Source organism: Salmo salar, unplaced genomic scaffold (genome assembly GCF_905237065.1).
Source record: "Salmo salar unplaced genomic scaffold, Ssal_v3.1, whole genome shotgun sequence".
NCBI classification, from domain to species: Eukaryota; Metazoa; Chordata; class Actinopteri; order Salmoniformes; family Salmonidae; genus Salmo; species Salmo salar.
Window position 1 is genome coordinate 26,409 of NW_025548288.1, and position 26,268 is coordinate 52,676.

The 26,268-nt window shown below is 42.5% G+C and overlaps 2 protein-coding genes across 2 annotated transcripts; both read right to left on the minus strand.

The window, feature by feature from the left end:
- On the minus strand, positions 1-11,348 carry LOC106591436 (uncharacterized). Its single transcript, XM_045712173.1, has 17 exons — positions 11,317-11,348; positions 10,999-11,121; positions 10,746-10,919; positions 10,434-10,607; positions 9,902-10,075; positions 7,829-7,875; positions 7,145-7,700; positions 6,724-6,779; positions 6,059-6,096; positions 5,601-5,665; positions 5,280-5,468; positions 4,984-5,118; positions 4,710-4,842; positions 4,579-4,608; positions 2,847-3,129; positions 2,177-2,545; positions 1-686 (listed from the first exon to the last, which is right to left on the minus strand). The coding sequence occupies exons 1-11, from the start codon at positions 11,346-11,348 to the stop codon at positions 5,342-5,344; spliced, it is 1,566 nt and encodes a 521-aa protein (XP_045568129.1). The 3' UTR covers positions 1-686; positions 2,177-2,545; positions 2,847-3,129; positions 4,579-4,608; positions 4,710-4,842; positions 4,984-5,118; positions 5,280-5,341.
- On the minus strand, positions 11,199-24,275 carry LOC123732834 (protein NLRC3-like). The gene is made up of 5 exons (XM_045712174.1): positions 24,189-24,275; positions 18,709-18,986; positions 14,251-14,417; positions 11,749-13,546; positions 11,199-11,468 (listed from the first exon to the last, which is right to left on the minus strand). Exons 2-5 carry the CDS (start codon positions 18,957-18,959, stop codon positions 11,456-11,458), a joined length of 2,229 nt encoding a protein of 742 aa, XP_045568130.1. The 5' UTR covers positions 18,960-18,986; positions 24,189-24,275; the 3' UTR covers positions 11,199-11,455.
- Between the last annotated feature and the right edge of the window lie 1,993 nt (positions 24,276-26,268).

Below are 26,268 nucleotides of genomic sequence, written 5' to 3' on the forward strand. Positions count from 1 at the left end.
TGAAATGAATCATTGTTTATTGTCAGCGAGCTGGAGAGGTTCCAACCAATCAGGATCTCTCCCTGGGCAGACTCAACTCAATGTACCATAGAACACATGTCAATCAGGATCTCTCCCTGGTCAGACCCAACTCAATGTACCATAGAACACATGTCAATCAGGATCTCTCCCTGGTCAGACCCAACTCAATGTACCATAGAACACATGTCAATCAGGATCTGTCCCTGGTCAGACCCAACTCAATGTACCATAGAACACATGTCAACCAGGATCTCTCCCTGGTCAGACCCAACTCAATGTACCATAGAACACGTCAATCAGGAGCTCTCCCTGGTCAGACCCAACTCAGTGTACCATAGAACACATGTCAATCAAGAGCTCTCCCTGGTCAGACCCAACTCAATGTACCATAGAACACATGTCAATCAAGAGCTCTCCCTGGTCAGACCCAGCAGTTGTCTTATATACGGCTATACACAGACAAGTTATATTTGCATAGTTTAGCATAATTCATGAATCATTACCATTTTGTTTCATTCATGTGACCGACCAATACTGGTTCATAACATTTAACAGACCAATACTGGTTCATAACATTTAACAGACCAATACTGGTTCATAACATTTAACAGACCAATACTGGTTCATAACATTTAACAGACCAATACTGGTTCATAACATTTAACCTCTATGGGACCGGCGGGACGAATTCGTCCCACCTACGTAACATCCACTGCCAGCCTGTGGCGCGATTTTCAAAATCTTCAAAATCCTATTACTTCAATTTCTCAAACATATGACTATTTTACAGCCATTTAAAGATAAGACTCTCGTTAATCTAACCACACTGTCCGATTTCAAAAAGGCTTTACAACGAAAGCAAAACATTAGATTATGTCAGCAGAGTACCAAGCCAGAAATAATCAGACACCCATTTTTCAAGCCAGCATATAATGTCACCAAAACCCAGAAGACAGCTAAATGCAGCACTCACCTTTGATGATCTTCATCAGATGACAACCCTAGGACATTATGTTATACAATACATGCATGTTTTGTTCAATCAAGTTCATATTTATATCAAAAACCAGCTTTTTACATTAGCATGTGACGTTCAGAACTAGCATACCCCCCGCAAACTTACGGGAATTCGCTAACATTTTACTAAATTACTCACGATAAACGTTCACAAAAAGCATAACAATTATTTTAAGAATTATAGATACAGACCTCCTCTATGCACTCGATATGTCCGATTTTAAAATAGCTTTTGGTGAAAGCACATTTTGCAATATTCTAAGTACATAGCCCAGGCATCACGGGCTCGCTTATTTAGACACCCGGCAAGTTTAGCACTCACCATAATCATATTTACTATTATAAAAATGTCATTACCTTTTGTTGTCTTCGTCAGAATGCACACCCAGGACGTCTACTTCAATAACAAATGTTGGTTTGGTCCAAAATAATCCATCGTTATATCCGAATAGCGGCGTTTTGTTCGTATGCGTTCCAGACACTATCCGAAATAGTAAAGAAGTGTCGCGCTTGGCGCAATTCCTGACAATAAAATTCAAAGTATTCCATTGCCGTACGTCGAAGCATGTCAACCGCTGTTTAAAATCAATTTTTACGTCATTTTTCTCGTAGAAAAGCGATAATATTCCGACAGGGAATCTCCTTTTCGGCAAACAGAGGAAAAAATCCCAAAGGCGGGGCGGTCGGGGTCACGCGCATAAGCTAGTGTCTCTTGATGGGCCACTTGAGAAAGGCGATAATGTGTTTCAGCCTGGGGCTGGAATGACGACATTCTCTTTTTCCCGGGCTATGAGAGCCTATGGAAGACGTGGGAAGTGTCACGTTAGAGCAGAGATCCTTAGTAAATGATAGAGATGGCAAAGAAGTTCCAGAAATGGTCAGACAGGCCACTTCCTGTAAAGGAATCTCTCAGGTTTTGACCTGCCATTTGAGTTCTGTTATACTCACAGACACCATTCAAACAGTTTTAGAAAATTTAGGGTGTTTTCTATCCATATGTAATAAGTATATGCATATTCTAGTTACTGAGTAGGAGTGGTAACCAGATTAAATCGGGTATGTTTTTTATCCAGCCGTGTCAATGCTGCCCCCTAGCCCTAACAGGTTAACAGACCAATACTGGTTCATAACATTTAACAGACCAATACTGGTTCATAACATTTAACAGACCAACACCTCACCAGTCTTCTTCTCTCTAAGATGAGACCTTGAAACTGAGATATCTCCTTCTCAAAACAACATCTGGGCTTAATGCCAAATTACAGCTACTGATAGTGAGGATTGTACAGTCAGACACTTGATGAACACACACATTGGTTTATAGAACAGCAAATTAATAAAACACAGAAATGTGTTAAAAGAATAGCAAACATTAACATTTCCCTTACAATCATTTAAGTGTCTTTGTCCACAGACTAGGAGACAGGCCTCAGCATCTTCAGATTAGTTGAAGAAGTGTCTTTGTCCACAGACTAGGAGACAGGCCTCAGCATCTTCAGATTAGGTGCTACAAGACAGAGGATGGAGGAGAAGGGAAGAGAGAGATCAGAAAGTATGGAGAAGAATGAGTAGTGAGATACACCTGAGATAATGATGTGATGATGGTCCTATGATACACCTGAGATAATGATGTGATGATGGTCCTATGATACAAATATAATAAGAGTCATTTATTACAGGCAGCAACACAAAAACATGCTTCCATTCTGAAAAATACTTTCTCTTTGATCTGGGTAGCTATGTTTTTATTTGACCTATATTTAATCATTCCACATATTCAAGGAAGGGATCAAATTAAACTGTCTTACCTAGATTCACTCAAGTGCTTAACAAGATGGCGTTCATGTTCAATGAGAGCTTTGAGACAAGCTCCCGTCACTTCTGGTCCTTTAGGGAGGACTGCATTCAGTAGTTCTCTCATTCGGTCCTGTTCAGTTGTTTCAGCTTTTATTCTGGAGTACTCTTCATCACCAATCATGCTCTTTGACGACAGATCATCTGCTATTGGCATTGGGTTTTTGACTCCCTGAATGAGTTCAGCCCTGTGTTTCTTCAGAAACTCCTCAGCAGGAATCCCAGGGAGTGTTAATGCTGAAAGGGGGTGAATTAAATTAATATGTCTTTAGGGTGAACAGCAGCTGTTTCTACATCTAACAGTCTCTCCAGTTATCATTCCCCTGATAGTCATTTCTTGTATAGAGCTGACTCCAGGGTTGTAGTCAATTCAGATTCAAGTCAGTCAGTTTAAAACAACATTTTTTTAAATTTACTGATTTATTTGGAATTGACACCTACCCTGGCTGACACGATTGTCTATTCTACATAACATACAGAGCCTTGCAAAAGTATTCATACCCCTTGGATTTCTCTATTGTGTTATGTAGTGGGATTAAATTGGATTTAATTGTAATGTTTTGTCAACAATCTACTGAAAATACTCTGTAATGTCAAAGTGGACCACTTTAAACTCAGTTTTTCACAATTCCTGAGATTTAATCCTAGTAGAAATTCCCTATCTTAGGTCAGTTAGGATCACCATTTCATTTTAAGAATGTGAAATGTCAGAATAATCGTAGAGGGAATTATTTACTTCAGCTTTTATTTCTTTCATCACATTCCCAGTGGGTCAGACGTTTACATACACTCAATTAGTATTTGGTAGCATTGCCTTTAAATAGTTTAACTTGGGTCAAACGTTTCGGGTATCCTTCCACAAGCTTCCCACAATAAGTTGGGTGAATTTTGGCCCATTCCTCCTGACAGAGCTGGTGTAAGTGAGTCAGGTTTGTAGGCCTCCTTGCTCGCACACGCTTTTTCAGTTCTGCACACTAATTTTCTATAGGATTGAGGTCAGGGCTTTGTGATGGCCACTCCAATACCTTGACTTTGTTGTCCTTAAGCCATTTTGCCACAACCACAACCTAAGTGTTTGTAAACTTCCGACTTCAACTGTATGTTCTTTGACATTACACAGTATTTTGTGGAGATTGTCTACAAAAATTACAATTAAATCCCTTTTAATCCCACTTTGTAACACAATAAAATGTGATGCAGATAGAAATACAGAGCCCTGCAAAACTGTCAATGTTCTATATCATTACACCCCACTGAACACGACTCATGAAGACCTTCATCACCCCACTGAACATGACTCATGAAGACATTCATCACCCCACTGAACATGACTCATGAAGACCTTCATCACCCCACTGAACATGACTCATGAAGACCTTCATCACCCCACTGAACATGACTCATGAAGACCTTCATCACCCCACTGAACATGACTCATGAAGACCTTCATCACCCCACTGAACACGACTCATGAAGACCTTCATCACCCCACTGAACATGACTCATGAAGACCTTCATCACCCCACTGAACATGACTCATGAAGACCTTCATCACCCCACTGAACATGACTCATGAAGACCTTCATCACCCCACTGAACATGACTCACGAAGACCTTCATCAGTGTCCTTCATCACAACTTGAAGAGACGTTAGCTCTGTAACCTCGTCCACAAAAACAAACTTACATATTGGATGAGAGTCTTTGCTGTATTCATCTGAAAAACAAACAACAGAAAATATCATAAAACATTTTAATAGCATCTGTTAGAAAAGGACGTTGATGATTGACATACTGTTTATGTCTAGTATTTCTTACCTTTTGATACCACTGATTTCCATACTGTCCTCTCATCTTCCCCGATTAACTCCATCTCAATGTCAACCCCTGTGTTTCCCATTATCATCTTACAACAGCTTGGTGTGGTGTCTGCAGGTAACAGCTGAATCTTCTGTAGAAGGCCATATGGTGCAACGATTGAGACAACAGACAGACAGAGAGAGAGAGAGAGAGAGAGAGTGAAATAGAATGATATTCCAGTTATTCATATACAATATGACAGATTCATGTCCTCAGCCTGCTAAAACTGCACCTCTGGATAGATGGAAGTGGAGTGGGGATTCTTGAGCGCAAACCAACTGTTCAGCTTTAAGGGCCTGTTTGGACTTGACAGGAGAAATTCTGAATATCCTTGGGACACCTGATCTTTCTCCCGTTCCTGAACAGCCTACAAAATGAGCAATGTAGTAGTCAGAACAATGTAGTCTCATAATTCACACAACATGCAGCTCACTGAGCAATCCATTTTGTCAACACCATTGTTATTGATTTAACCTTTATTTTATCAGGAAAGTTGACAGAGAAGAGATTATTTTGTACAGCAACGACCTGGGGAAGAGTTGCAGGGGAGAGGAGAGGGGATAAATGAGCCAATTGGAAGCTGGGGATGATTAGGTAGCTATGATGGTTTGAAGGCCAGATTGGGAATTTAGCCAGGACTTCAGAATGACATCTCTCTCACACAGCCAGCGGAGCCCAGACACTGTGCACTCATAACTCCCTTTGGGTGTCCTGTGTCTGAGGGCAACAATAAGATATGGTAGAGAGGGTCAATGGTCAAATGGAGAGGTTGGAATCGAAGACTATTCCCAAAGGTAATGGGGAAATACACTAGCAGGTGGAATGAAATGTTAAAAGTAGTTATTTTACCTGAACATTGTCACTCCCTGGACAGTGGAAGTCAAGGGCTCAATCTGAAGCCAGTGTGTGGAGTCCTGAACAAGGACAAGCGTGTCAGTAATATATATGGGGCCAGTTTCCTGGACACCGTTTGAGTCTAGTGCTGGACTTAAAGCATGCTCAATGGAAGTTTCAATAGAAAGTTCTTTAAGGTCCAGGACTAGACTTAATCTGTGTCTGGGAAACTGGCCCATTAACCAAAGTAACTAATCTAATGTATGTATTCAATGTTACATGGAATGCTGGTGATTTATCAATTAAACTGTCTAATGACAAAATATAACACCAGCTAAAATCCTGCATGACTACAAACAGAACACAGGACTGTCTATATCCCAGTATGAATGGTTGGTCAGTACACACCTGGCTTTGAGACTGTACCTGACTCCTGCAGGTATGTAAAAGTAAAAATTGACATTATGACTTACCTCAACATGGTCACAAGTCTTACAGCTCTGAGGAATCCCTGAAGTCAAAAGTAGTTGTTATTTAAAATGAGACAATCTCATGTGATAATGAATTAATAATTATTAAATAGACTTGTAATAAAAATAAATATAAGTGATCAACAGTCTCAGAATGTACACTCATTAGCATACCATAATCTGACATTAGTGTTATATTAATTCATGTTTGTGGAAGCAGGAAACAACATCGTTCTGGTCCATGTTTTGTAGATGTTGGGGTCTGATTTCTGGTAGATCCTAGGATGAGAGCTTAAAGGTAGAGTCAGATAAATTATGATGTACGAGCAGCACCACAGATATTGTGATGAGCAAGATGCCTGACTTCTCTCTCACACAGTCACACACAGTATCTGCCTATGTGGAAGGGTTCTCTTCACTCTCTTACAGAGTGGTAGTCACGGGACCAAAACAGCGGAGAAGTTTAGCCTTGCGGTACAATGCTCTTAGTTGTTGTAGAAATTGACCCACTATGCTGTTTAGTTTGAGCATCTACGTCATATCGCTGACTCTACCTTTAAGTTTGTTTTGACCAAATAGATCATGATTGTGTTCCTTGCCTGGGACTTAACTATAATGAACGCTTTAAAAATATTTTGATTTAAAAACAATTATCAGTTAACACTCACGTTTCTCAGGTCCAGGCTTGATCCAACACTCTCCACCATGGTCTGTAGGTCCATTTCTGTAGGTCCAACAGAACACATTAAAACACACCACTATTACTAATCTAACTGTCTGTAGGTCCAACAGAACACATTAAAACACACCACTACTACTAATCTAACTGTCTGTAGGTCCAACAGAACACATTAAAACACACCACTACTACTAATCTAACTGTCTGTAGGTCCAACAGAACACATTAAAACACACCACTACTACTAATCTAACTGTCTGTAGGTCCATCAGAACACATTAAAACACACCACTACTACTAATCTAACTGTCTGTAGGTCCAACAGAACACATTAAAACACACCACTACTAATGTAATTATAGAAATGATTCCAGAGGAAAACAAATGATAAACATTGCTATATGACTCACCTCTGAATGTGTTGGTCATCTATCTGACACAGGGTCACTGAGGAAGAGGAGGAGGAAACCCCAAACCCAGGATAGAGGGGTTCAGTGAATGTGGTGTGTTCTGTGTAAAGGTGTGTCAGTGTACCAGAGGAGGACACACTATAGAAGGACAATGTACCAGCTGGCCAGTCCAGATACACTCCAACTCTGTTAGAAACAGGACCAGGGACGACTCTGCTACAGACTCCAGGATGGTAAAAGCAATAACCACTATGAGAGCAGAGTAAACACCAGGACTCCCTATTGGCTCCAATGTCACTGTCAACCCCCCTTCCCTTCCTCTTCATTCCTTTGTACACCACACCAACGACAGCCATGCTACCATCCCTCTCCACCTCCCAGTAATAACGAGATCCAGATAAGCCTTCTCTGCAGAGAACTTGGGGAAGACAATCAAATTTGTCTGGATGGTCTTCATAATGCTGCCTCTCTTCCACCCGTGTCACCTTCCTGTTCCCCTCAGACAGTACCACGTGTGGGTTTGCTGTATTTGGGTCGAGGGTGAGATGACATGCATCTATAGACAACAGGAGAGTTTAATCGAACCACATGTGAATGTAAAATGTTGTTTTGTAGGTACAGAACAAGTATTGAATAGTTACTATGCTTCTGATTATGCAGTTAATTAGGATTGAAGAGACTTACATTTCCTCAGCCCTGATTTCAGCCTGCACTCTCCACCATGATTCACACTGTAGGAGAAACAGGTTATTGACTGAAAAAGACCTAATAAAGCAGTCAACATTTAAACCACATTGTTGTGTTCTGGTGCACTATCCAAGTTCATTACTAGAGACATACAGGTATTCTATCCTACCCACTGCATACAGAACGGAGTACAATTCATTACTAGAGACATACAGGTATTCTATCCCACCTATTGCATACAGAACGGAGTACAATTCATTACTAGAGACATACAATTATTATATCCTATCTACTGCATACAGAACGGATTACAATTCCAACAGGATATCAGAGATGCAAAACAATAGTATTCATGTGGTGATGATGTATGCTGTGTTGGAGTGCTAAGCCTGCTGAGTAAACTTCCTCTTAATACTACCATCATGTCCTCATGTTACTGAACCTACTACACTACAGTCGTGGCCAAAAGTTTTTGAGATTGACACTAATTTTAATTTTCACAAAGTCTGCTGCCTCAGTTTGTATGATGACAATTTGCATATACTCCAGAATATTATGAAGAGTGATCAGATGAATTGCAATTAATTGCAAAGTCCCTCTTTGCCATGCAAATGAACTGCATCCCCAAAAAACATTTCCACTGCATTTCAGCCCTGCCAAAAAAGGACCAGCAGACATCATGTCAGTGATTCTCTCGTTAACACAGGTGTGAGTGTTGACAAGGACAAGGCTGGAGATCACTCTGTCATGCTGATTGAGTTCGAATAACAGACTGGAAGCTTAGGAGGGTGGTGCTTGGAGTCATTGTTCTTCCTCTGTCAACCATGGTTACCTGCAAGGAAACACGTGCCGTCATCATTGCTTTGCACAAAAAGGGCTTCACAGGCAAGGATATTGCTGCCAGGAAGATTGCACCTAAATCAACCACTTATCGGATCATCAAGAACTTCAAGGAGAGCAGTTCAATTGTTGTGAAGAAGGCTTCAGGGTGCCCAAGAAAGTCCAGCAAGCACCATGACCGTCTCCTAAAGTTGATTCAGCTGCGGGATCAGGGCACCACTAGTACAGAGCTTGCTCAGGAATGGCAGCAGGCAGGTGTGAGTGCATCTGCACGCACAGTGAGGAGAAGACTTTTGGAGGATGGCTTGTGTCAAGAAGGGCAGCAAAGAAGCCACTTCTCTCAAGGAAAAACATCAGGGACAGAATGATATTCTGCAAAACGTACAGAGATTGGACTGCTGAGGACTGGGGTAAAGTCATTTTCTCTGATGAATCCCCTTTCCGATTGTTTGGGGCATCCGGAAAAAAAGCTTGTCCGGAGAAGACAAGGTGAGCGCTACCATCAGTCCTGTGTCATGCCAACAGTAAAACATCCTGAGACCATTCATGTGTGGGGTTGCTTCTCAGCCAAGGGAGTGGGCTCACTCACAATTTTGCCTAAGAACACAGACATGAATCAAGAATGGTAGCAACACATCCTCAGAGAGCAACTTCTCCCAACCATCCAGGAACAGTTTGGTGACGAGCAATGCCATTTTCCAGCATGATGGAGCACCTTGCCATAAGGCAAAAGTCATAACTAAGTGGCTCGGGGAACAAAACATCGATATTTTGGGTCCATGGCCAGGAAACTCCCCAGACCTGAATCACATTGAGAACGTGTGGTCAATCCTCAAGAGGCCGGTGGACAAACAAAACCCCACAAATTCTGACAAACTCCAAGCATTGATTATGCAAGAATGGGCTGCCATCAGTCAGGATGTGGCCCAGAAGTTAATTGACAGGATGCCAGGGCGGATTGCAGAGGTCTTGAAAAAGAAGGGTCAATACCGCAAATATTGACTCTTTGCATCAACTTCATGTAATTGTCAATAAAAGCCTTTGACACTTATGATATGCTTGTAATTATACTTCAGTATTCCATAGTAACATCTGACAAAAATATCTGAAGACACTGAAGCAGCAAACTTTGTGGAAATTAATATTTGTGTCATTCTCAAAACCTTTGGCCACGACTGTACATATGACACAAACGCAGCTCACACTATTAGGACATCTATTGTGACTTACTTCAGCTTCATCAGTTTATATGTGCGATCCACCAGAGCAGCTGAAAGCAGTCCCCCTGCAGAGTCTCCTGGGTGATTGTAGATCAGGTCCAGCTCTTTCAAGTGGGAGGGGTTTGACCTCAGAGCTGAAGACAGAGCAGCACAGCCCTCCTCTGTGACCAGACAGCCAGACAGCCTACAGAGAGACACACAACAGCTGTCTAGGTTGGTGTACTGGTGTCAATCATCTTGTAGGTCACCCATCCAATTGTCCATGAAACAAACATTGTGATGAAATATTAGATTTTCAGAGTATTTGTTTTACTAAGCTCAGTACAGACCTGACTGAAACAGCTGTACTTACCCCAGTGTGTGTAGTTTACAGTCTGGATCCTCCAGTCCAGCAGACAGCAGTGTAACTCAGCTCAGTACAGACCTGACTGAAACAGCTGTACTTACCCCAGTGTGTGTAATTTACAGTCTGGATCCTCCAGTCCAGCAGACAGCAGTGTAACTCAGCTCAGTACAGACCTGACTGAAACAGCTGTACTTACCCCAGTGTGTGTAGTTTACAGTCTGGATCCTCCAGTCCAGCAGACAGCAGTGTAACTCCTGGGTCCTGCAGGTCATTGTCTCTCAGCTCCAGTTGTTTCAGTTGTGAGTTGGGTGAACTCAGGACTGAGGCCAGATGTGAACAGCAACCCTCTGTCAGACCACACTGACCTAGACTAGAGGGGAGTAGAGGACAAATTTGAACGCTTGCAACACACACACACACACACACACACACACACACACACACACACACACACACACACACACACACACACACACACACACACACACACACACACACACACACACACCTCAGTGTGTGTAGTTTACAGTCTGGATCCTCCAGTCCAGCAGACAGCAGTGTAACTCCTGAGTCCTGCAGGTCATTGTCTCTCAGCTCCAGTTGTTTCAGTTGTGAGTTGGGTGAACTCAGGACTGAGGCCAGATCTGAACAGCAACCCTCTGTCAGACCACACTGACCTAGACTAGAGGGCAGAAGAGCACATGATTAACACATGTTTAAAACATCCACATAATAACTAATACTGAAGATAGTAAGCTCACACTAGTGTCTGTATGTTGTAGAGTGGACTGGTTAGTCCAACACAGAGCAGCTCCACTCCTCTGTCTCCCAGGTCATTGTAGCTGAGGTCCAGTTCTCTCAGGGGGAGTTTGGTGTCTGCAGAGCTGAAGACAGAGTCTCACAGGATACATATGTGAGTTCACAGCCATTCAGTCTGCAGAAAGGAGATAATCTGTTAGATATACAAATCCTTCATTATAATGATACTGTACAGTCGTGGACAAAAGTTTTGAGAACGACACAAATATTAATTTCAAATATTAAATTAAAACTTGCAACTTTTCAGTTAGTAGTCCTACACTCCAACCACTAGGCTACCCTGCCGCCCCATTTGACAGTGGAAAAACAATGATTCTAAGCACCACACTCCTTTTGAAGATTCCAGTCTGTTATTTGAACTCAATCAGCATGACAGAGTGATCTCCAGCCTTGTCCTCGTCAACTCTCACACCTGTGTTAACGAGAGAATCATTGACATGATGTCAGCTGGTCCTTTTGTGGCAGGGCTGAAATGCAGTGGAAATGTTTTTGGGGGATTGAGTTAATTTGCATGGCAATGAGGGACTTTGCAATTAATTGCAATTCATCTGATCACTCTTCATAACATTCTGGAGTATATGCAAATTGCCATCATTCAAACTGAGGCAGCAGACTTTGTGAAAATTACTATTTGTGTCATTCTCAAAACTTTTGTTCACGACTGTATACATCAATTCAATAACAGAACTTACAGTGCTCTCTTGCAGGTTTTCACTACTGGCAGCAACCTCTGATAACCTTCCTCTGATGTGTTGTATGTCTTCAGGTCAAACTCCTCCAGCACCTCCTCTGACATCAGTAACAGGTAGGCCAGGGCTGAACATTGGTCAGGTTTTAGTCTTGTTTCTGAAAGAGTTCCTGATCGCAGGGAGGTCTGCATGTCTTCAACTAGAGAGTTGGCACCAAGTTCATTCAGACAGTGGAACAAGTTGATGATCCTTTCTGGTGAGGATTCCTCCTCGATCTTGTCTGAAAGGTACCTGACTGTTCTCTCAACTGTTTTCTTATTGCTCTGTGTTGTACTTCCTGTCTGTGTCAGAAGGCCTCGTAACAGATTCTGATTGGACTCCAGTGATAGACCCAGAAGGAAGCGGAGGAACAGGTCCAGGTGTTCATTCTCACTCTTCAAGGCCTGGTCCACTGCTCTCCTGTGTAAGTCAGACAACTGGATTGACTCCTTCTCCTCACCACCACTAGCGGAGGAGAAAACATTTTCCTTCTTGTCCAGACATGATTCTAAAGCATGCACTACTGCTAGAAACTCCTGAATGCTCAGATGCACAAAGCTGTAGACCTTCTCTTGGTACAGCCCAGATTTTTCTTTAAAGATCTCTGTACACAATGCTGAGTACTCTGATGCCTCTGTGACATCAAGGCCACACTCTCTCAGGTCCTCCTCATAGAAGATCAGGTTGCCCTTCTGCAGCTGTTGGAAAGCCAGCTTGGCCAGTTTCAGGATCATCTCTTTGTCTGACTGAGACAGTTCCTTTGGGTTTGTTTCTGTGGATTTGTTGTACTTCCTGTTCTTCAAAGTGATTTGGATGAGAATGAAGTGTGAGTACATCTGGGTCAGAGTTTTGGGGACTTCATCCTTCTCTGCCTCTTTCAGTATCATCTCAAGGACAGTGGCTGATATCCAACAGAAGACTGGCATGTGGCACATGATGTGGAGGCTCCTTGATGTCTTCATGTGTTTGATGATATCATTGGCCAGATTCTGATCTGTGATTTTCTTCCTGAAGTACTCCTCCTTCTGTCGCTCATTGAACCCTCGTACCTCTGTCACCTGGTCAACACACTCAGGAGGGATCTGATTGGCTGCTGCAGGTCGTGTGGTTATCCAGAGGAGAGCAGATGGAAGCAGATTCCCCTCGATGAGGTTTGTCAGCAGCACGTCCACTGAGGTTGGCTTCGTGACATCACAGCACTTCTCATTGTTTTTGAAGTCTAGAGGAAGTCGACACTCATCCAGACCATCAAAAATGAAAACAGTTTTGGTTTCACCATCTTCAATGCTGTCAATCTCTTTCAGCTCTGAGAAGTAGTGGGAAAGAAGTTGCATCAGACTGTATTGGTCCTTTTTCAGGTTCAGATCACGGAAAGGAAGAGGAAACATGAAATGAACGTCCTGATTTGCTTTTCCCTCTGCCCAGTCAAGGAGGAACTTCTGCACAGAGACTGTTTTTCCAATGCCAGCGATTCCTTTTGTCAGCACAGTTCTGATAGGTTTGTCTTGTCCAGGTAAAGGCTTGAAGATGTCGCATTTGATTGGTGTCTCTTGTGTGGTTTGCTTCTTGGATGCCATCTCTATCTGTCTAACCTCATGTTCATTATTGAGCCCTCCACTTCCACCCTCTGTGATGTAGAGCTCTGTGTAGATGTCCTTGAACAGACTTTGGTTTCCATGGTGTCCAATTCCTTCAGATATGTGTTGATACTTGTGTTTCAGTTTAGCCTTGATGTCTTGTTGGACTGTCAGCAGAGTTTGACCTGTAGGAAAACAATGAGAGTTGGGACTAATCAGTTAATGTGTGTGTGTTACGTTCTTATTTTTCAGAGTAAATAACCCACGCACACTAGAGAACCTGTAACCAAGTTTAATTCTTCCCAAAGGTTCTGTACAGCTGTAATTCAGACAACCCAACATTTGTCCCATCCAGATATTTATATCCCTCTTAAAACGGCAGGGTAGCCTAGTGGTTAGAGCATTGGACTAGTAACCGAAAGGTTGCAAGATTGAATCCCTGAGCTGACAAGGTAAAAATCTGTCGTTCCCGCCCCTGAACAAGGCAGTTAACCCACTGTTCCTAGGCCGTCATTGAAAATAAGAATTTGTTCTTAACTGACTTGCCTAGTTAAATAAAGGTAAAATAAAAACACTCTTCTTCAATCCTTTCATCTTATGGTTCTACAGGAAGAGAAACAGGAAACCAAACCCTTATTACTCTCTTAAGAGAATCTGTCCTCACCTCCTGACCTCAACACCTCCTTCATCTTATCCACAGATGTCCATCTGTCTCCCCTGTATCAACACGGTGCTCTGCTCCCGTCCCCCAACACATTCCACAGCTATCTGTCTTTCTACAGATATTCTATGCTTCTTCTCTATCATTTATTTAATATCTCAATGTTCAAAATGTCGAATCCAACAGTGTGAACCATACTTTGTAATATTGTATGAAACACAGTCTTACTTCTTCTGTCCAGAAGGTTGTGTGTGATCTTTAATACATCCTCACTGTCCAAACTCTCCACTTCCTTATTGTCATCTGGTAATGGTTCCTGGCTGAAAGCAGGTGGCTGATCACTCTTCATTGATAACAGGCTGGTTGTAGGTGACTCTGAACTGGGCTTCTGGACACTGAACAAAACAGGGAGACAGATCACCTCATCAATATCACATCAATACCTCATCTACTTCATTTTAACAACTGTATAATGGACCTTCTACTGTATAATTCCTGATGTTTAATTTTTAAGTGAATCCGCATTTGGGAAAACAGCAGCACTGAGTGGTTTCTACTGTGTCTTTTATAAAGCTAGCCATCTTCAGTTAGCAGCTAGCCATTCAGTTAGCAGCTAGCCATCTTCAGTTAGCAGCTAGCCATCTTCAGTTAGCAGCTAGCCATCTTCAGTTAGCAGCTAGTCATCTTCAGTTAGCAGCTAGCTTCAGTTAGCGCTAGCCAGCTCAGTAGCTAGCCAGCTTCAGTTAGCTAGCCAGCTTCAGTTAGGTTCACATTCCAGGTCCGGCTTCGTCCATACAGTGATGGTGTATACGCCCGCTGCTAAGTCTAGTAGGCTTATAACTGTGTGTCGCACATGGCTAGTCGAACCCCGAACTCTTCATTTAGGCAGGTTAACTCAGGGCTAACTCCACTTATCCTGAATGAAGTGTCTGAGCCACTAGTTGAGGACCAATGAAATCAGATACCCTTCCTCTCACACAGATTGGGTCATCCTCCCCTTCATTTGAGGAAGATGACTGATTTAAAGATTATATTAATCATATAGCTCTGCATTGACATGATTGCTTGACGGTAGGTGGGGCGGGAGGTCCTGTATAAACACAAACTCACTTCCTTGACAACAGCTCTGCACTGCTCCTCGAAGAACAGGAAGTATGAACACCCTGACTTCTGCATAGGCCGTATCACCGTAAAATGCTGCACGGCCAATGCAGACGTCAGATTGACCATGCTGAGCCTTTATTTTTGTATTTAATCTTTATTTAACTAGGCAAGTCAGTTAAGAACAAATTCTTATTTACAATGACGGCCTACCAGAACCTTCTATGGATGATATGTCTACAGCCACAACGCAACAAGCTGTTAAACAGATAGGATGCTTTACATTCATAAGCACACCAAAGTCAGCATTAACGGTAAGTAATAAAAAAGGCGGAACTGCTAAAAAACCTATTTCACAACATAGCCTGCTGAATTTGCTAGATAACTTTTCTTTGATTTTGATTTCGGCACAAATGAAAATGTGTTACTGCCTCATGGATTTGATATTTCAGCATTATCTCAACGAAGTGTTCGGTGTTCGACTAGCAATGTGCCTCATTCACGAGCAGTCAAAAGCCTGCTCATGAGTAGAGCAGAGGTGTTGAGCAGGAAGAAATCTCCCACCCCCACCTACCATCAACCAATCATGTCAATGCGGAGCTGTACGGAGCTATGGGAGGCGCATGGCATCGCCGTACAAAGTTCAATTTGGCCTCCAAGCCTATGGAGGCTCCACAGTTGCTAAACTGAGCAAATCAAATCAAATGTATTTATAAAGCCCTTCATACATCAGCTGATATCTCAAAGTGCTGTACAGAAACCCAGCTTAAAACCCCAAACAGCAAGCAATGCAGGTGTAGAAGCACGGTGGCTAGGAAAAACTCCCTAGAAAGGCCAGAACCTAGGAAGACACCTAGAGAGGAACCAGGCTATGAGGGGTGGCCAGTCCTCTTCTGGCTGATCCTCCGAACCGTACACCACATTGCCAGATCAAGCAGAAATTGGCTTTAATAGCAGCAGGCGGGTGAGCAATTTCCACCGTCCTAGTATGGATGAAGCCTGATCTGGAATGTGACGCTAACGGAAGCTGGCTAACGGAAGCTGGCTAACGGAAGCTGGCTAACGGAACGGAAGCTGGCTAGCTTTATAAATGCCTGAGTAGATGTAGCTTGCTTCGTAGTATAACACTTAGGTTAGTTCTGAAGGATTCATTGCCATAGAAATGTACCTGGCTAAAAGATTACACTTTTCTGGCATTTTAACTTTGTTTAACTAGGCAAGTCAGTTAAGAACAAATTCTTATTTTCAATGACGGCCTAGGAACAGTGGGTTAAGTGCCTTGTTCAGGGGCAGAACAACAGATTTGTACCTTGTCAGCTCAGGGATTCAATCTTGCAACCTTTCGGTTATTAGTCCAACACTCTAACCACTAGACTACGCTGCCGCCTAGTGGTACTGGGTATCCCGAGTTGAACTCGGGGCAGTGGCGTGTATGCATGGATGCCAAGGGAAGCCAGGCTTCCCCAAAAAATAGACCAATAGAAAAAAATACAAAAAATAAAACCATTCATCTTTCGTCTCTCTGCGTTTCATAATGTTCCTTCAATTCACAAGAGGCTGAATGTATCTCAGAGGAGAAAGCATCTGAGTGAGCAAAACAGCGCCCCCTCTGTCTCTATACATGTAGGACATCTATTCAATTCAAGGGGCTTTATTGGCATGGGAAACATATGTTTACATTGCCAAAGCAAGTGAAATAAATAATAAACAAAAGTGAAATAATCAATAAAAAATTGACAGTAAACATTACACTCACACGTTTCAAAGGAATATACATGTTAAATGTTATATTATGGCAATGTACAGTGTTATAACGATGTACAAATGGTTAAAGTACAAAAGGGAAAATAAATAAACATAAATATGGGTTGTATTTACAATGGTGTTTGTTCTTCACTGGTTGCCCTTTTCTTGTAGCAACAGGTCACAAATCGTGCTGCTGTGATGGCACACTGTGGTATTTCACCCAGTAGATATGGAAGTTCATCAAAATTTGATTTGTTTTTTAATTCTTTGTGGGTCTTTGTAATCTGAGGGAAATATGTGTCTCTAATATGGTCATACATTTGGCAGGAGGTTAGGAAGTGCAGCGAAGTTTCCACCTCATTTATTGGGCAGTGTGCACATAGTCTGTCTTCTGTTAAGAGCCAGGTCTGCCTATGGTGGCCTCTCAATAGCAAGGCTATGCTCACTGAGTCTGTACATAGTCAAAGCTTTCCTTAATTTTGGGTCAGTCACGCTGGTCAGGTATTCTGCCACTGTGTACTCTGTAGCATTGAAGACAAGGGAAGCCAGAGAGCATCTGGCATTCCTTGACACAAAAAGTATACAAAAATTTGCCAATCAGCGTTGAGCTAAACTGAGTGAGCTTAACTGTGAATGGTCCTGGCGCACAAAAAACAGTGTCAAGGGAAGCCAGTTTGGATATGGCTTCACTACTATCAAATCCCATTGAGAGCATATTTCATTGACAGAAGAACTTGAATTGTTGCACCTCGTTGTGGCTTGCTTGCCAGCTAGGTAAATCTTGCCCTTTCCTAAATTAGCCATGGATGGAGATAGGGATTTGGACTTGTGGTTTTACTTAATTCTCTGTAATGGCTAATGATTATAACGGCCATTCTGATCCAACCATTCATTCATAAAAGTGGGTACTGTGTGTCAGAGTGATAGACTGTTTTGTCAACATGAAAGACAGGAGGATGGCATTTGTGTTTCTTTACAAGTAGGGTGAGTCAACATTATCTTTCTACTTAAATACAATATGCTTTGTGGACTTCACTGGACAGAGGTTTCTATCCGGTTTTGTGATAAAACAAAGGTGTGGTTGAATTTATTCCACTGTGTCTTCTTATTGTCTCAGCCTTTAGTCCTATATATCACAGTGTCTTATTGTCTCAGCCTTTAGTCCTATATATCACGGTGTCTTATTGTCTAGGCCTTTAGTCCTATATATCACAGTGTCTTATTGTCTCAGCCTTTAGTCCTATATATCACTGTGTCTTATTGTCTAGGCCTTTAGTCCTATATATCACGGTGTCTTATTGTCTAGGCCTTTAGTCCTATATATCACGGTGTCTTATTGTCTAGGCCTTTAGTCCTATATATCACGGTGTCTTATTGTCTAGGCCTTTAGTCCTATATATCACGGTGTCTTATTGTCTCAGCCTTTAGTCCTATATATCACTGTGTCTTATTGTCTCAGCCTTTAGTCCTATATATCACGGTGTCAAGGCATATGAACTAACAGGTTATAGAGCAAACAACAAAATGATCACAACACATGGGTTTTAATATGGCTTTTTGGGGGAGGCTTGGCTTCCCCAGTGATTTTACCCACGCACCACTACTGATTCAGAGTTGACCAAATTTAACTCTCTAACTCCTCATATCTGATTAACAGTGATTTGTTGACACCGGAGGGAGAAGAGCGTCTGGCAGCGTGTGCAACGATGTCCGAGGGGAAAAAACTGTGTTTGTTGTTTGTAGTAACATCTTTGTTGTTGTAACATCCCAAACAGATGGTTTCACCGTTAAGGAATCTAGCTTTAAGAGAACTGTATATATTTACAATTAATCGCTTACCTCTTAGAACTGGTGTCTTGAGTCATTTTAGAGGCAGTGGTTCCCTCCTCGCTCTCCCCAGAGAGACTCATTTTAGAGGCAGTGGTCCCCTCCTCTCTCTCCCCAGAGAGACTCATTTTAGAGGCAGTGGTCTCCTCCTCTCTCTCCCCAGAGAGACTCATTTTAGAGGCAGTGGTCTCCTCCTCTCTCTCCCCAGAGAGACTCATTTTAGAGGCAGTGGTCCCCTCCTCTCTCTCCCCAGAGAGACTCATTTTAGATGTAAGTCACAGCTCACTCAGCTACAATAAGAAATAACAGAACGGTCAATATTTCTGAACATTGTTGAAGAACAATTAACAATGACAACACTTTTACTGTCTGAGGTCAGAGTTCAAACAGAGACTTCATGTTGCATTTAAACAGTCCAATCTGTTATTACTTTGACCTGGATCACCATTGGCTGTCTCCATAACAACAGCTAGTCTACCTGGTTGGATCCCCTGACTCCATAACAACAGCTAGTCTACCTGGTTGGATCCCCTGACTCCATAACAACAGCTAGTCTACCTGATTGGATCCCCTGACTCCATAACAACAGCTAGTCTACCTGATTGGATCCCCTGACTCCATAACAACAGCTAGTCTACCTGGTTGGATCCCCATTAGCTGACTCCATAACAACAGCTAGTCTACCTGGTTGGATCCCCTGACTCCATAACAACAGCTAGTCTACCTGATTGGATCCCCTGACTCCATAACAACAGCTAGTCTACCTGGTTGGATCCCCTGACTCCATAACAACAGCTAGTCTACCTGGTTGGATCCCCTGACTCCATAACAACAGCTAGTCTACCTGGTTGGATCCCCTGTCTCCATAACAACAGCTAGTCTACCTGGTTGGATCCCCTGACTCCATAACAACAGCTAGTCTACCTGGTTGGATCCTCTGACTCCATAACAACAGCTAGTCTACCTGGTTGGATCCTCTGACTCCATAACAACAGCTAGTCTACCTGGTTGGCTCCCCTGACTCCATAACAACAGCTAGTCTACCTGGTTGGATCCCCTGACTCCATAACAACAGCTAGTCTACCTGGTTGGATCCCCATTAGCTGACTCCATAACAACAGCTAGTCTACCTGGTTGGATCCCCATTAGCTGACTCCATAACAACAGCTAGTCTACCTGGTTGGATCCTCTGACTCCATAACAACAGCTAGTCTACCTGGTTGGATCCCCTGTCTCCATAACAACAGCTAGTCTACCTGGTTGGATCCCCTGTCTCCATAACAACAGCTAGTCTACCTGGTTGGATCCCCTGACTCCATAACAACAGCTAGTCTACCTGGTTGGATCCCCTGACTCCATAACAACAGCTAGTCTACCTGGTTGGATCCCCTGACTCCATAACAACAGCTAGTCTACCTGGTTGGATCCCCTGACTCCATAACAACAGCTAGTCTACCTGGTTGGATCCCCTGACTCCATAACAACAGCTAGTCTACCTGGTTGGATCCTCTGACTCCATAACAACAGCTAGTCTACCTGGTTGGATCCTCTGACTCCATAACAACAGCTAGTCTACCTGGTTGGATCCTTTGACTACATAACAACAGCTAGTCTACCTGGTTGGATCAACTGACTCCATAACAACAGCTAGTCTACCTGGTTGATCCCCTGACTCCATAACAACAGCTAGTCTACCTGGTTGAATCCCCTGACTCCATAACAACAGCTAGTCTACCTGGTTGGATCCCCTGACTCCATAACAACAGCTAGTCTACCTGGTTGGATCCCCTGACTCCATAACAACAGCTAGTCTACCTGGTTGGATCCTCTGACTCCATAACAACAGCTAGTCTACCTGGGGTACACACAACTAAAAAGACGTTACAGTTTAGATTGACAGACGGTAGTAGACATTATAACATTCACCAAGTAGACTTTACAGACCGTTAACATAGCTGAGAGATATTTATTCTATACCAACCGAAGCCAGGCTTCCCCCCCAAAAAATTGACCAACAATTTTTTTTATACATAAAAGAATGTATCTTTCGTCTCTCTGTGCTTCATAATTGTCCTTCAATTCACAAGAGGCGGAATGTATCTCACAGGAGAAAGCATGACATGCTATTCTATAAAATCCTTTCTCTGTAATTAATATTACCTGATTGAGCTAATCATGTAAATGTAATTAACTAGAAAGTCGGGGCACCACGAAAGAGTGTTTATAGAGCTGTTATCTTCCGCATAATCTCTGAAAGACCTAGTAATATTTTACATCAATAGCAGTCAATATTAATCGTCACCTTATTTCAGTCTCATCTGAAATTTGTAAATTCTTGGTTATCTTCACGAACCCTGGCTAACAAGTTGAATCAGCAATACAAAATTGGGTTTAATTATTTATTTACTAAATACCTAACTAATCACACAGAATTATATATACATAAAATGCTAATTATGTCATACAGAGAACATCCCTGGTGGACGGAACCTGTATGATGGCTTGTTACACAAAGAGAGGGGGTTGGGCTTGAATGAAAGAGCGGGAAGACTGAGGAACAAAGGGAGAAGCTGTGCTATCGTAAATACAGTATCTTATGCATTCTAAATTACCGCCCATTTGGAAAAGGAAAATGCAATAAACATTTACTCTGAGCTGCGCTTCCGTAGGTTGGTCGTAGATGCTGGCCGTGTTGGCCAACAGAGATCTTCCTGTCCTCGGAAGAATGTCTCTGGTGGTAAATTGGATACGTTGTAGTATCTTCGTTGTGTGTTAGACTGGATATGTCATCTGTTCTTTCCTAGCCCACGTTTACAGCGGCCGCTGCTAACTCAACGGCTAGGAGGTCTCACTTCTTTAGTGAATAAGAGTTCAAAGTTCATACCATTCATAACCAAAGCTCACGCTGAGGTTGGCTTAGTTCTGTAGTTGACATGTTAGTCCCTTTTAACGTATGGACCGTCGTCCTATCGTCCTCAAAACAGGAGGTTACATTTTCGTCAAGGGCTTATATAGTGGAGGGGGAGAAGGGTGTGTTTCATAGTTTATAACCCATGTCTCTTCACAGGGGCGGGCCACTGATTGAGCAGGGCTCTAACCTTATGAAAACCCAATTCTCTCATTTGGAAGCTAAAATTACATTTAATCTCATCACCAATAGTTTCATATTCAAACATTTAATTTGCACAACAATTCCATGTGAATCTGATAACTACAATGTGTTGACTTTCCCAGATACAGTTTATGTCGTCCTGTCATCAGTCATAATGTCTTAGATGACAACCGAACAGATATCATATACATTAAGTACCAACGCATATTTTCAACTGATTCTATTACCGAAATATGGTTCCTTTCCCCCCACTTGTTTGATGTTCCCAGACTCTCTATGTTTAACAAAGGCTATTCAAGAGTCCTTCAGTAGAGTCAGAGAGAGAGGGAAGGGAGAAAGGTATTTATGGGGGGGTCATAAACCTTACCCACAGGCCAACTTCATGACAACTGTATAACAGAGTGATAGACCGTGTACTGTATAACAGAGTGATAGACAGTGTACTGTATAACAGAGTGATAGACAGTGTACTGTATAACAGAGTGATAGACTGTGTACTGTATAACAGAGTGGTAGACCGTTTTGTCAACATGACAGAGAGGAGGATGTCATTGGTGTTTCTCTACAAGTAGGGTGAGTCAACATGTTTTTTCTACATGTATGAACACGCACAGACATCAGTACCATGAACCATTCTTTACAACGTGCAGTAACTCTCTGTGGTTCTAAATCAATAGTTGTTTAGTAGTCAGAAAATGTCAGACACACAACCTTGCTTGACCATGCTGTAGGTCATGTCTGTAGGTCTGTAGGTCTGTAGGTCATGTCTGTTACATGTAATATGCTGTGTGGATTTAACCGGAAAGATGTTGCTTTCCGGTTTTGTGGTGGTTGAATTTATTCTGCCACTGTGTCTTCTTCTTGTCTCGGCCTTTAGGCCCATAGTCTATCTCACGGTTGAAAGACGTGAATTAACAGCGATTTTACCCCCGCACCGCTACTGGTGTGCCCTCATAATTGGTGTGGATGCAATTTTAAACACCCGCGCTTTAACCTGCCAAGTTGATGTATGCTTCAGAATGTTTTAATTATAGGCTATGTCCGGGCTTTTCTCCGTTTTATTTTACAATTTGTATCATGTTATTAAATATCATCCACTATCGAGAACCACGGTCAGGAATACCCACATACATTTATAACTGTCACTTGAGTGTTCGTTTTCTTCAAATTGTATCTTACATTTTGCATCATTCCATTCTGTTCACCTTTCTTTCCTCTGTCAAGTCAGTGTAAGTTGTTCCTGAGTGTCGTTAGCATTAGAATGTGGGCCTGTTTGAATCGTTATGGATCTCAGACCCCACGGAGCAGGTTAAACCTGTAGCCCGGTGCTCGGTTCACGACGACTGGACCGTTGTTATACAGTTCCATGATTAGTGAGAATTAGGGTAGATGTATAGGACCCCTCCCTAATCAACCCCTATTGTATACTTTTTTACACCTTCCAATGTTTCATGGATTCAACTTGAATATGACAACTTTCAGGATGAATCAAACTGCTGTATTTATTATTTATCAATATATTTTGTGTAAAAACGCTGTTGAATGAAAACTCCACCAGAAAACCTCTTGGCCGGTAAGTGGGTGTTTTCAGCGGTTAAATTACATTTATTCAGCGCACGCGAGGGAGCCAGGCCTGCAAAGCCCGTTATTAATAAGGTAAGTCTGAATATAAACTAATGAGAAGTGCGTAGGAAAGGCGTGTATAAAAAAGGCGTTGGAATAATGCCCTTAGTGAATACACCCATGCACTGCTTGAGTTAACATGAGGTGCGATCAGTTTCTCTCGCCCGTTGTACCGGGGCTTGTATTCAGAAGAAAGGTGTTCTGACAACGAGTTAACCAGTGGGTAACATTACGCAACGGTGCGCCGGCCAACTTATATCGAGCGCACAGCAGTGAGCAAGACGGACCACCACCTTCCTGATCCGTGTCGCAGGAAAGCATTTTCACCTTTGATTTAGCCCTACATTTAAATAGTTTCTATGACCATTGTTTCTCGTAACATTTACCTGACTGACTTGACGACACAGAGTGTTTCTATAGTGACAGCTTTACATAATTCCAATGCACGTCTTCTAACGCAGTTTCGTCATGCGGATAATAATCACGATAATGTGCTGTCAGTCGCCTTTACCAATAATACTCTACCTCATATCTCTGTAGCCTATAACATCACATTGGATCATATTGATTAGGCTAATTAATATCAATCAACACCAATGTAAATAAGACTAAACTTCTCATGTTGTAAAGTTGAAATCAGTATTGTATTAACTTTACAATTCTTCAGGTGTGTTTCCCTTAAATCATCTGTCTCTCTATGAAAGCCTAACTTCTCCACAACACTTTTCTACATTAAATTATAAAGAACGTTACAAACCTCTGATGTTTTTGTCTTCTACCTGTAAAGTCCATTTCTTCCTCTTGTTCCTTAAACACGGACTTTCTGTGTTGGGACATGAAGTGGAGAGGGGAGGAGGGAGAGGTAGAGGGGAGGAGGTAGAGGTAGAGGGGAGGAGGGAGAGAGGGATAGGTGGAGAGAGGGAGGAGAGAAAGGGGGGTGGAGGGAGGAGAGAGGTGGAGGGAGGAGAGAGGGGGTGGAGAGAGGGGAGGAGGCAGAGGTGGAGAGAGGGTGGGAGAGAGGGATAGAGGTGGAGGGAGAGAGGGGAGGAGGGAGAGAGGAGAGAGGGCGGAGAAAGGGGGGGTGGAGAGAGGGGAGGAGGGAGAGGTGGAGAGAGGGAGGGAGAGAGGGATAGGTGGAGTGAGGGAGGGAAGGAGGGAGAGGTGGAGGGAGAGAGGGAGAGGTGGAGAGAGGGAAGAGAGGGAGAGGTAGAAGGAAGAGAGGGAGAGGTGGAAGGAAGAGAGAGGGAGAGGTGGAAGGAGGATAGAGGGAGAGAGGTGGAGGGGTGGAAGGAGGAGAGAGGGAGCGAGGAGAGAGGAAGGTAGAGAGGTATCAGGGATATACTGTAAAAGTAGTGCACTATATAGGGAAAAGGGTGTCATTTGAGAGTACGTCCTCAATACACTGTGTAGCAACATAGGACCTTATAGATTATTGACATAGGATCTGTCTCTCTCACTAACACACACACACACACACACACACACACACACACACACACACACACACACACACACACACACACACACACACACACACACACACACACCTCATCTTAACAGACTGACTACACTACATTTACAACACCTCACCTTAACAGACTGACTACACTACATTTACAACACCTCACCTTAACAGACTGACTACACTACATTTACAACACCTCACCTTAACAGACTGACTACACTACATTTACAACACCTCACCTTAACAGACTGACTACACTACATTTACAACACCTCACCTTAACAGACTGACTACACTACATTTACAACACCTCACCTTAACAGACTGACTACACTACATTTACAACACCTCACCTTAACAGACTGACTACACTACATTTACAGCACCTCACCTTAAAAGACTGACTACACTATATTTACAACACCTCATCATAACAGACTGACTACACTACATTTACAACACCTCACCTTAACAGACTGACTACACTACATTTACAGCACCTCACCTTAACAGACTGACTACACTACATTTACAACACCTTAACAGACTGACTACACTACATTTACAGCACCTCACCTTAACAGACTGACTACATTACATTTACAGCACCTCACCTTAACAGACTGACTACACTACATTTACAACACCTCACCTTAACAGACTGACTACACTACATTTACAACACCTTAACAGACTGACTACACTACATTTACAGCAACTCACCTTAACAGACTGACTACACTACATTTACAACACCTCACCTTAACAGACTGACTACACTACATTTACAGCACCACACCTCAACAGACTGACTACACTACATTTACAACACCTCACCTTAACAGACTGACTACACTACATTTACAACACCTTAACAGACTGACTACACTACATTTACAGCACCTCACCTTAACAGACTGACTACATTACATTTACAGCACCTCACCTTAACAGACTGACTACACTACATTTACAACACCTCACCTTAACAGACTGACTACACTACATTTACAACACCTTAACAGACTGACTACACTACATTTACAGCACCTCACCTTAACAGACTGACTACATTACATTTACAGCACCTCACCTTAACAGACTGACTACACTACATTTACAACACCTCACCTTAACAGACTGACTACACTACATTTACAGCACCTCACCTTAACAGACTGACTACACTACATTTACAACACCTCACCTTAACAGACTGACTACACTACATTTACAGCACCTCACCTTAACAGACTGACTACACTACATTTACAGCAACTCACCTTAAAAGAGTGACTACACTACATTTACAGCACCTCACCTTAACAGACTGACTACACTACATTTACAACACCTCACCTTAACAGACTGA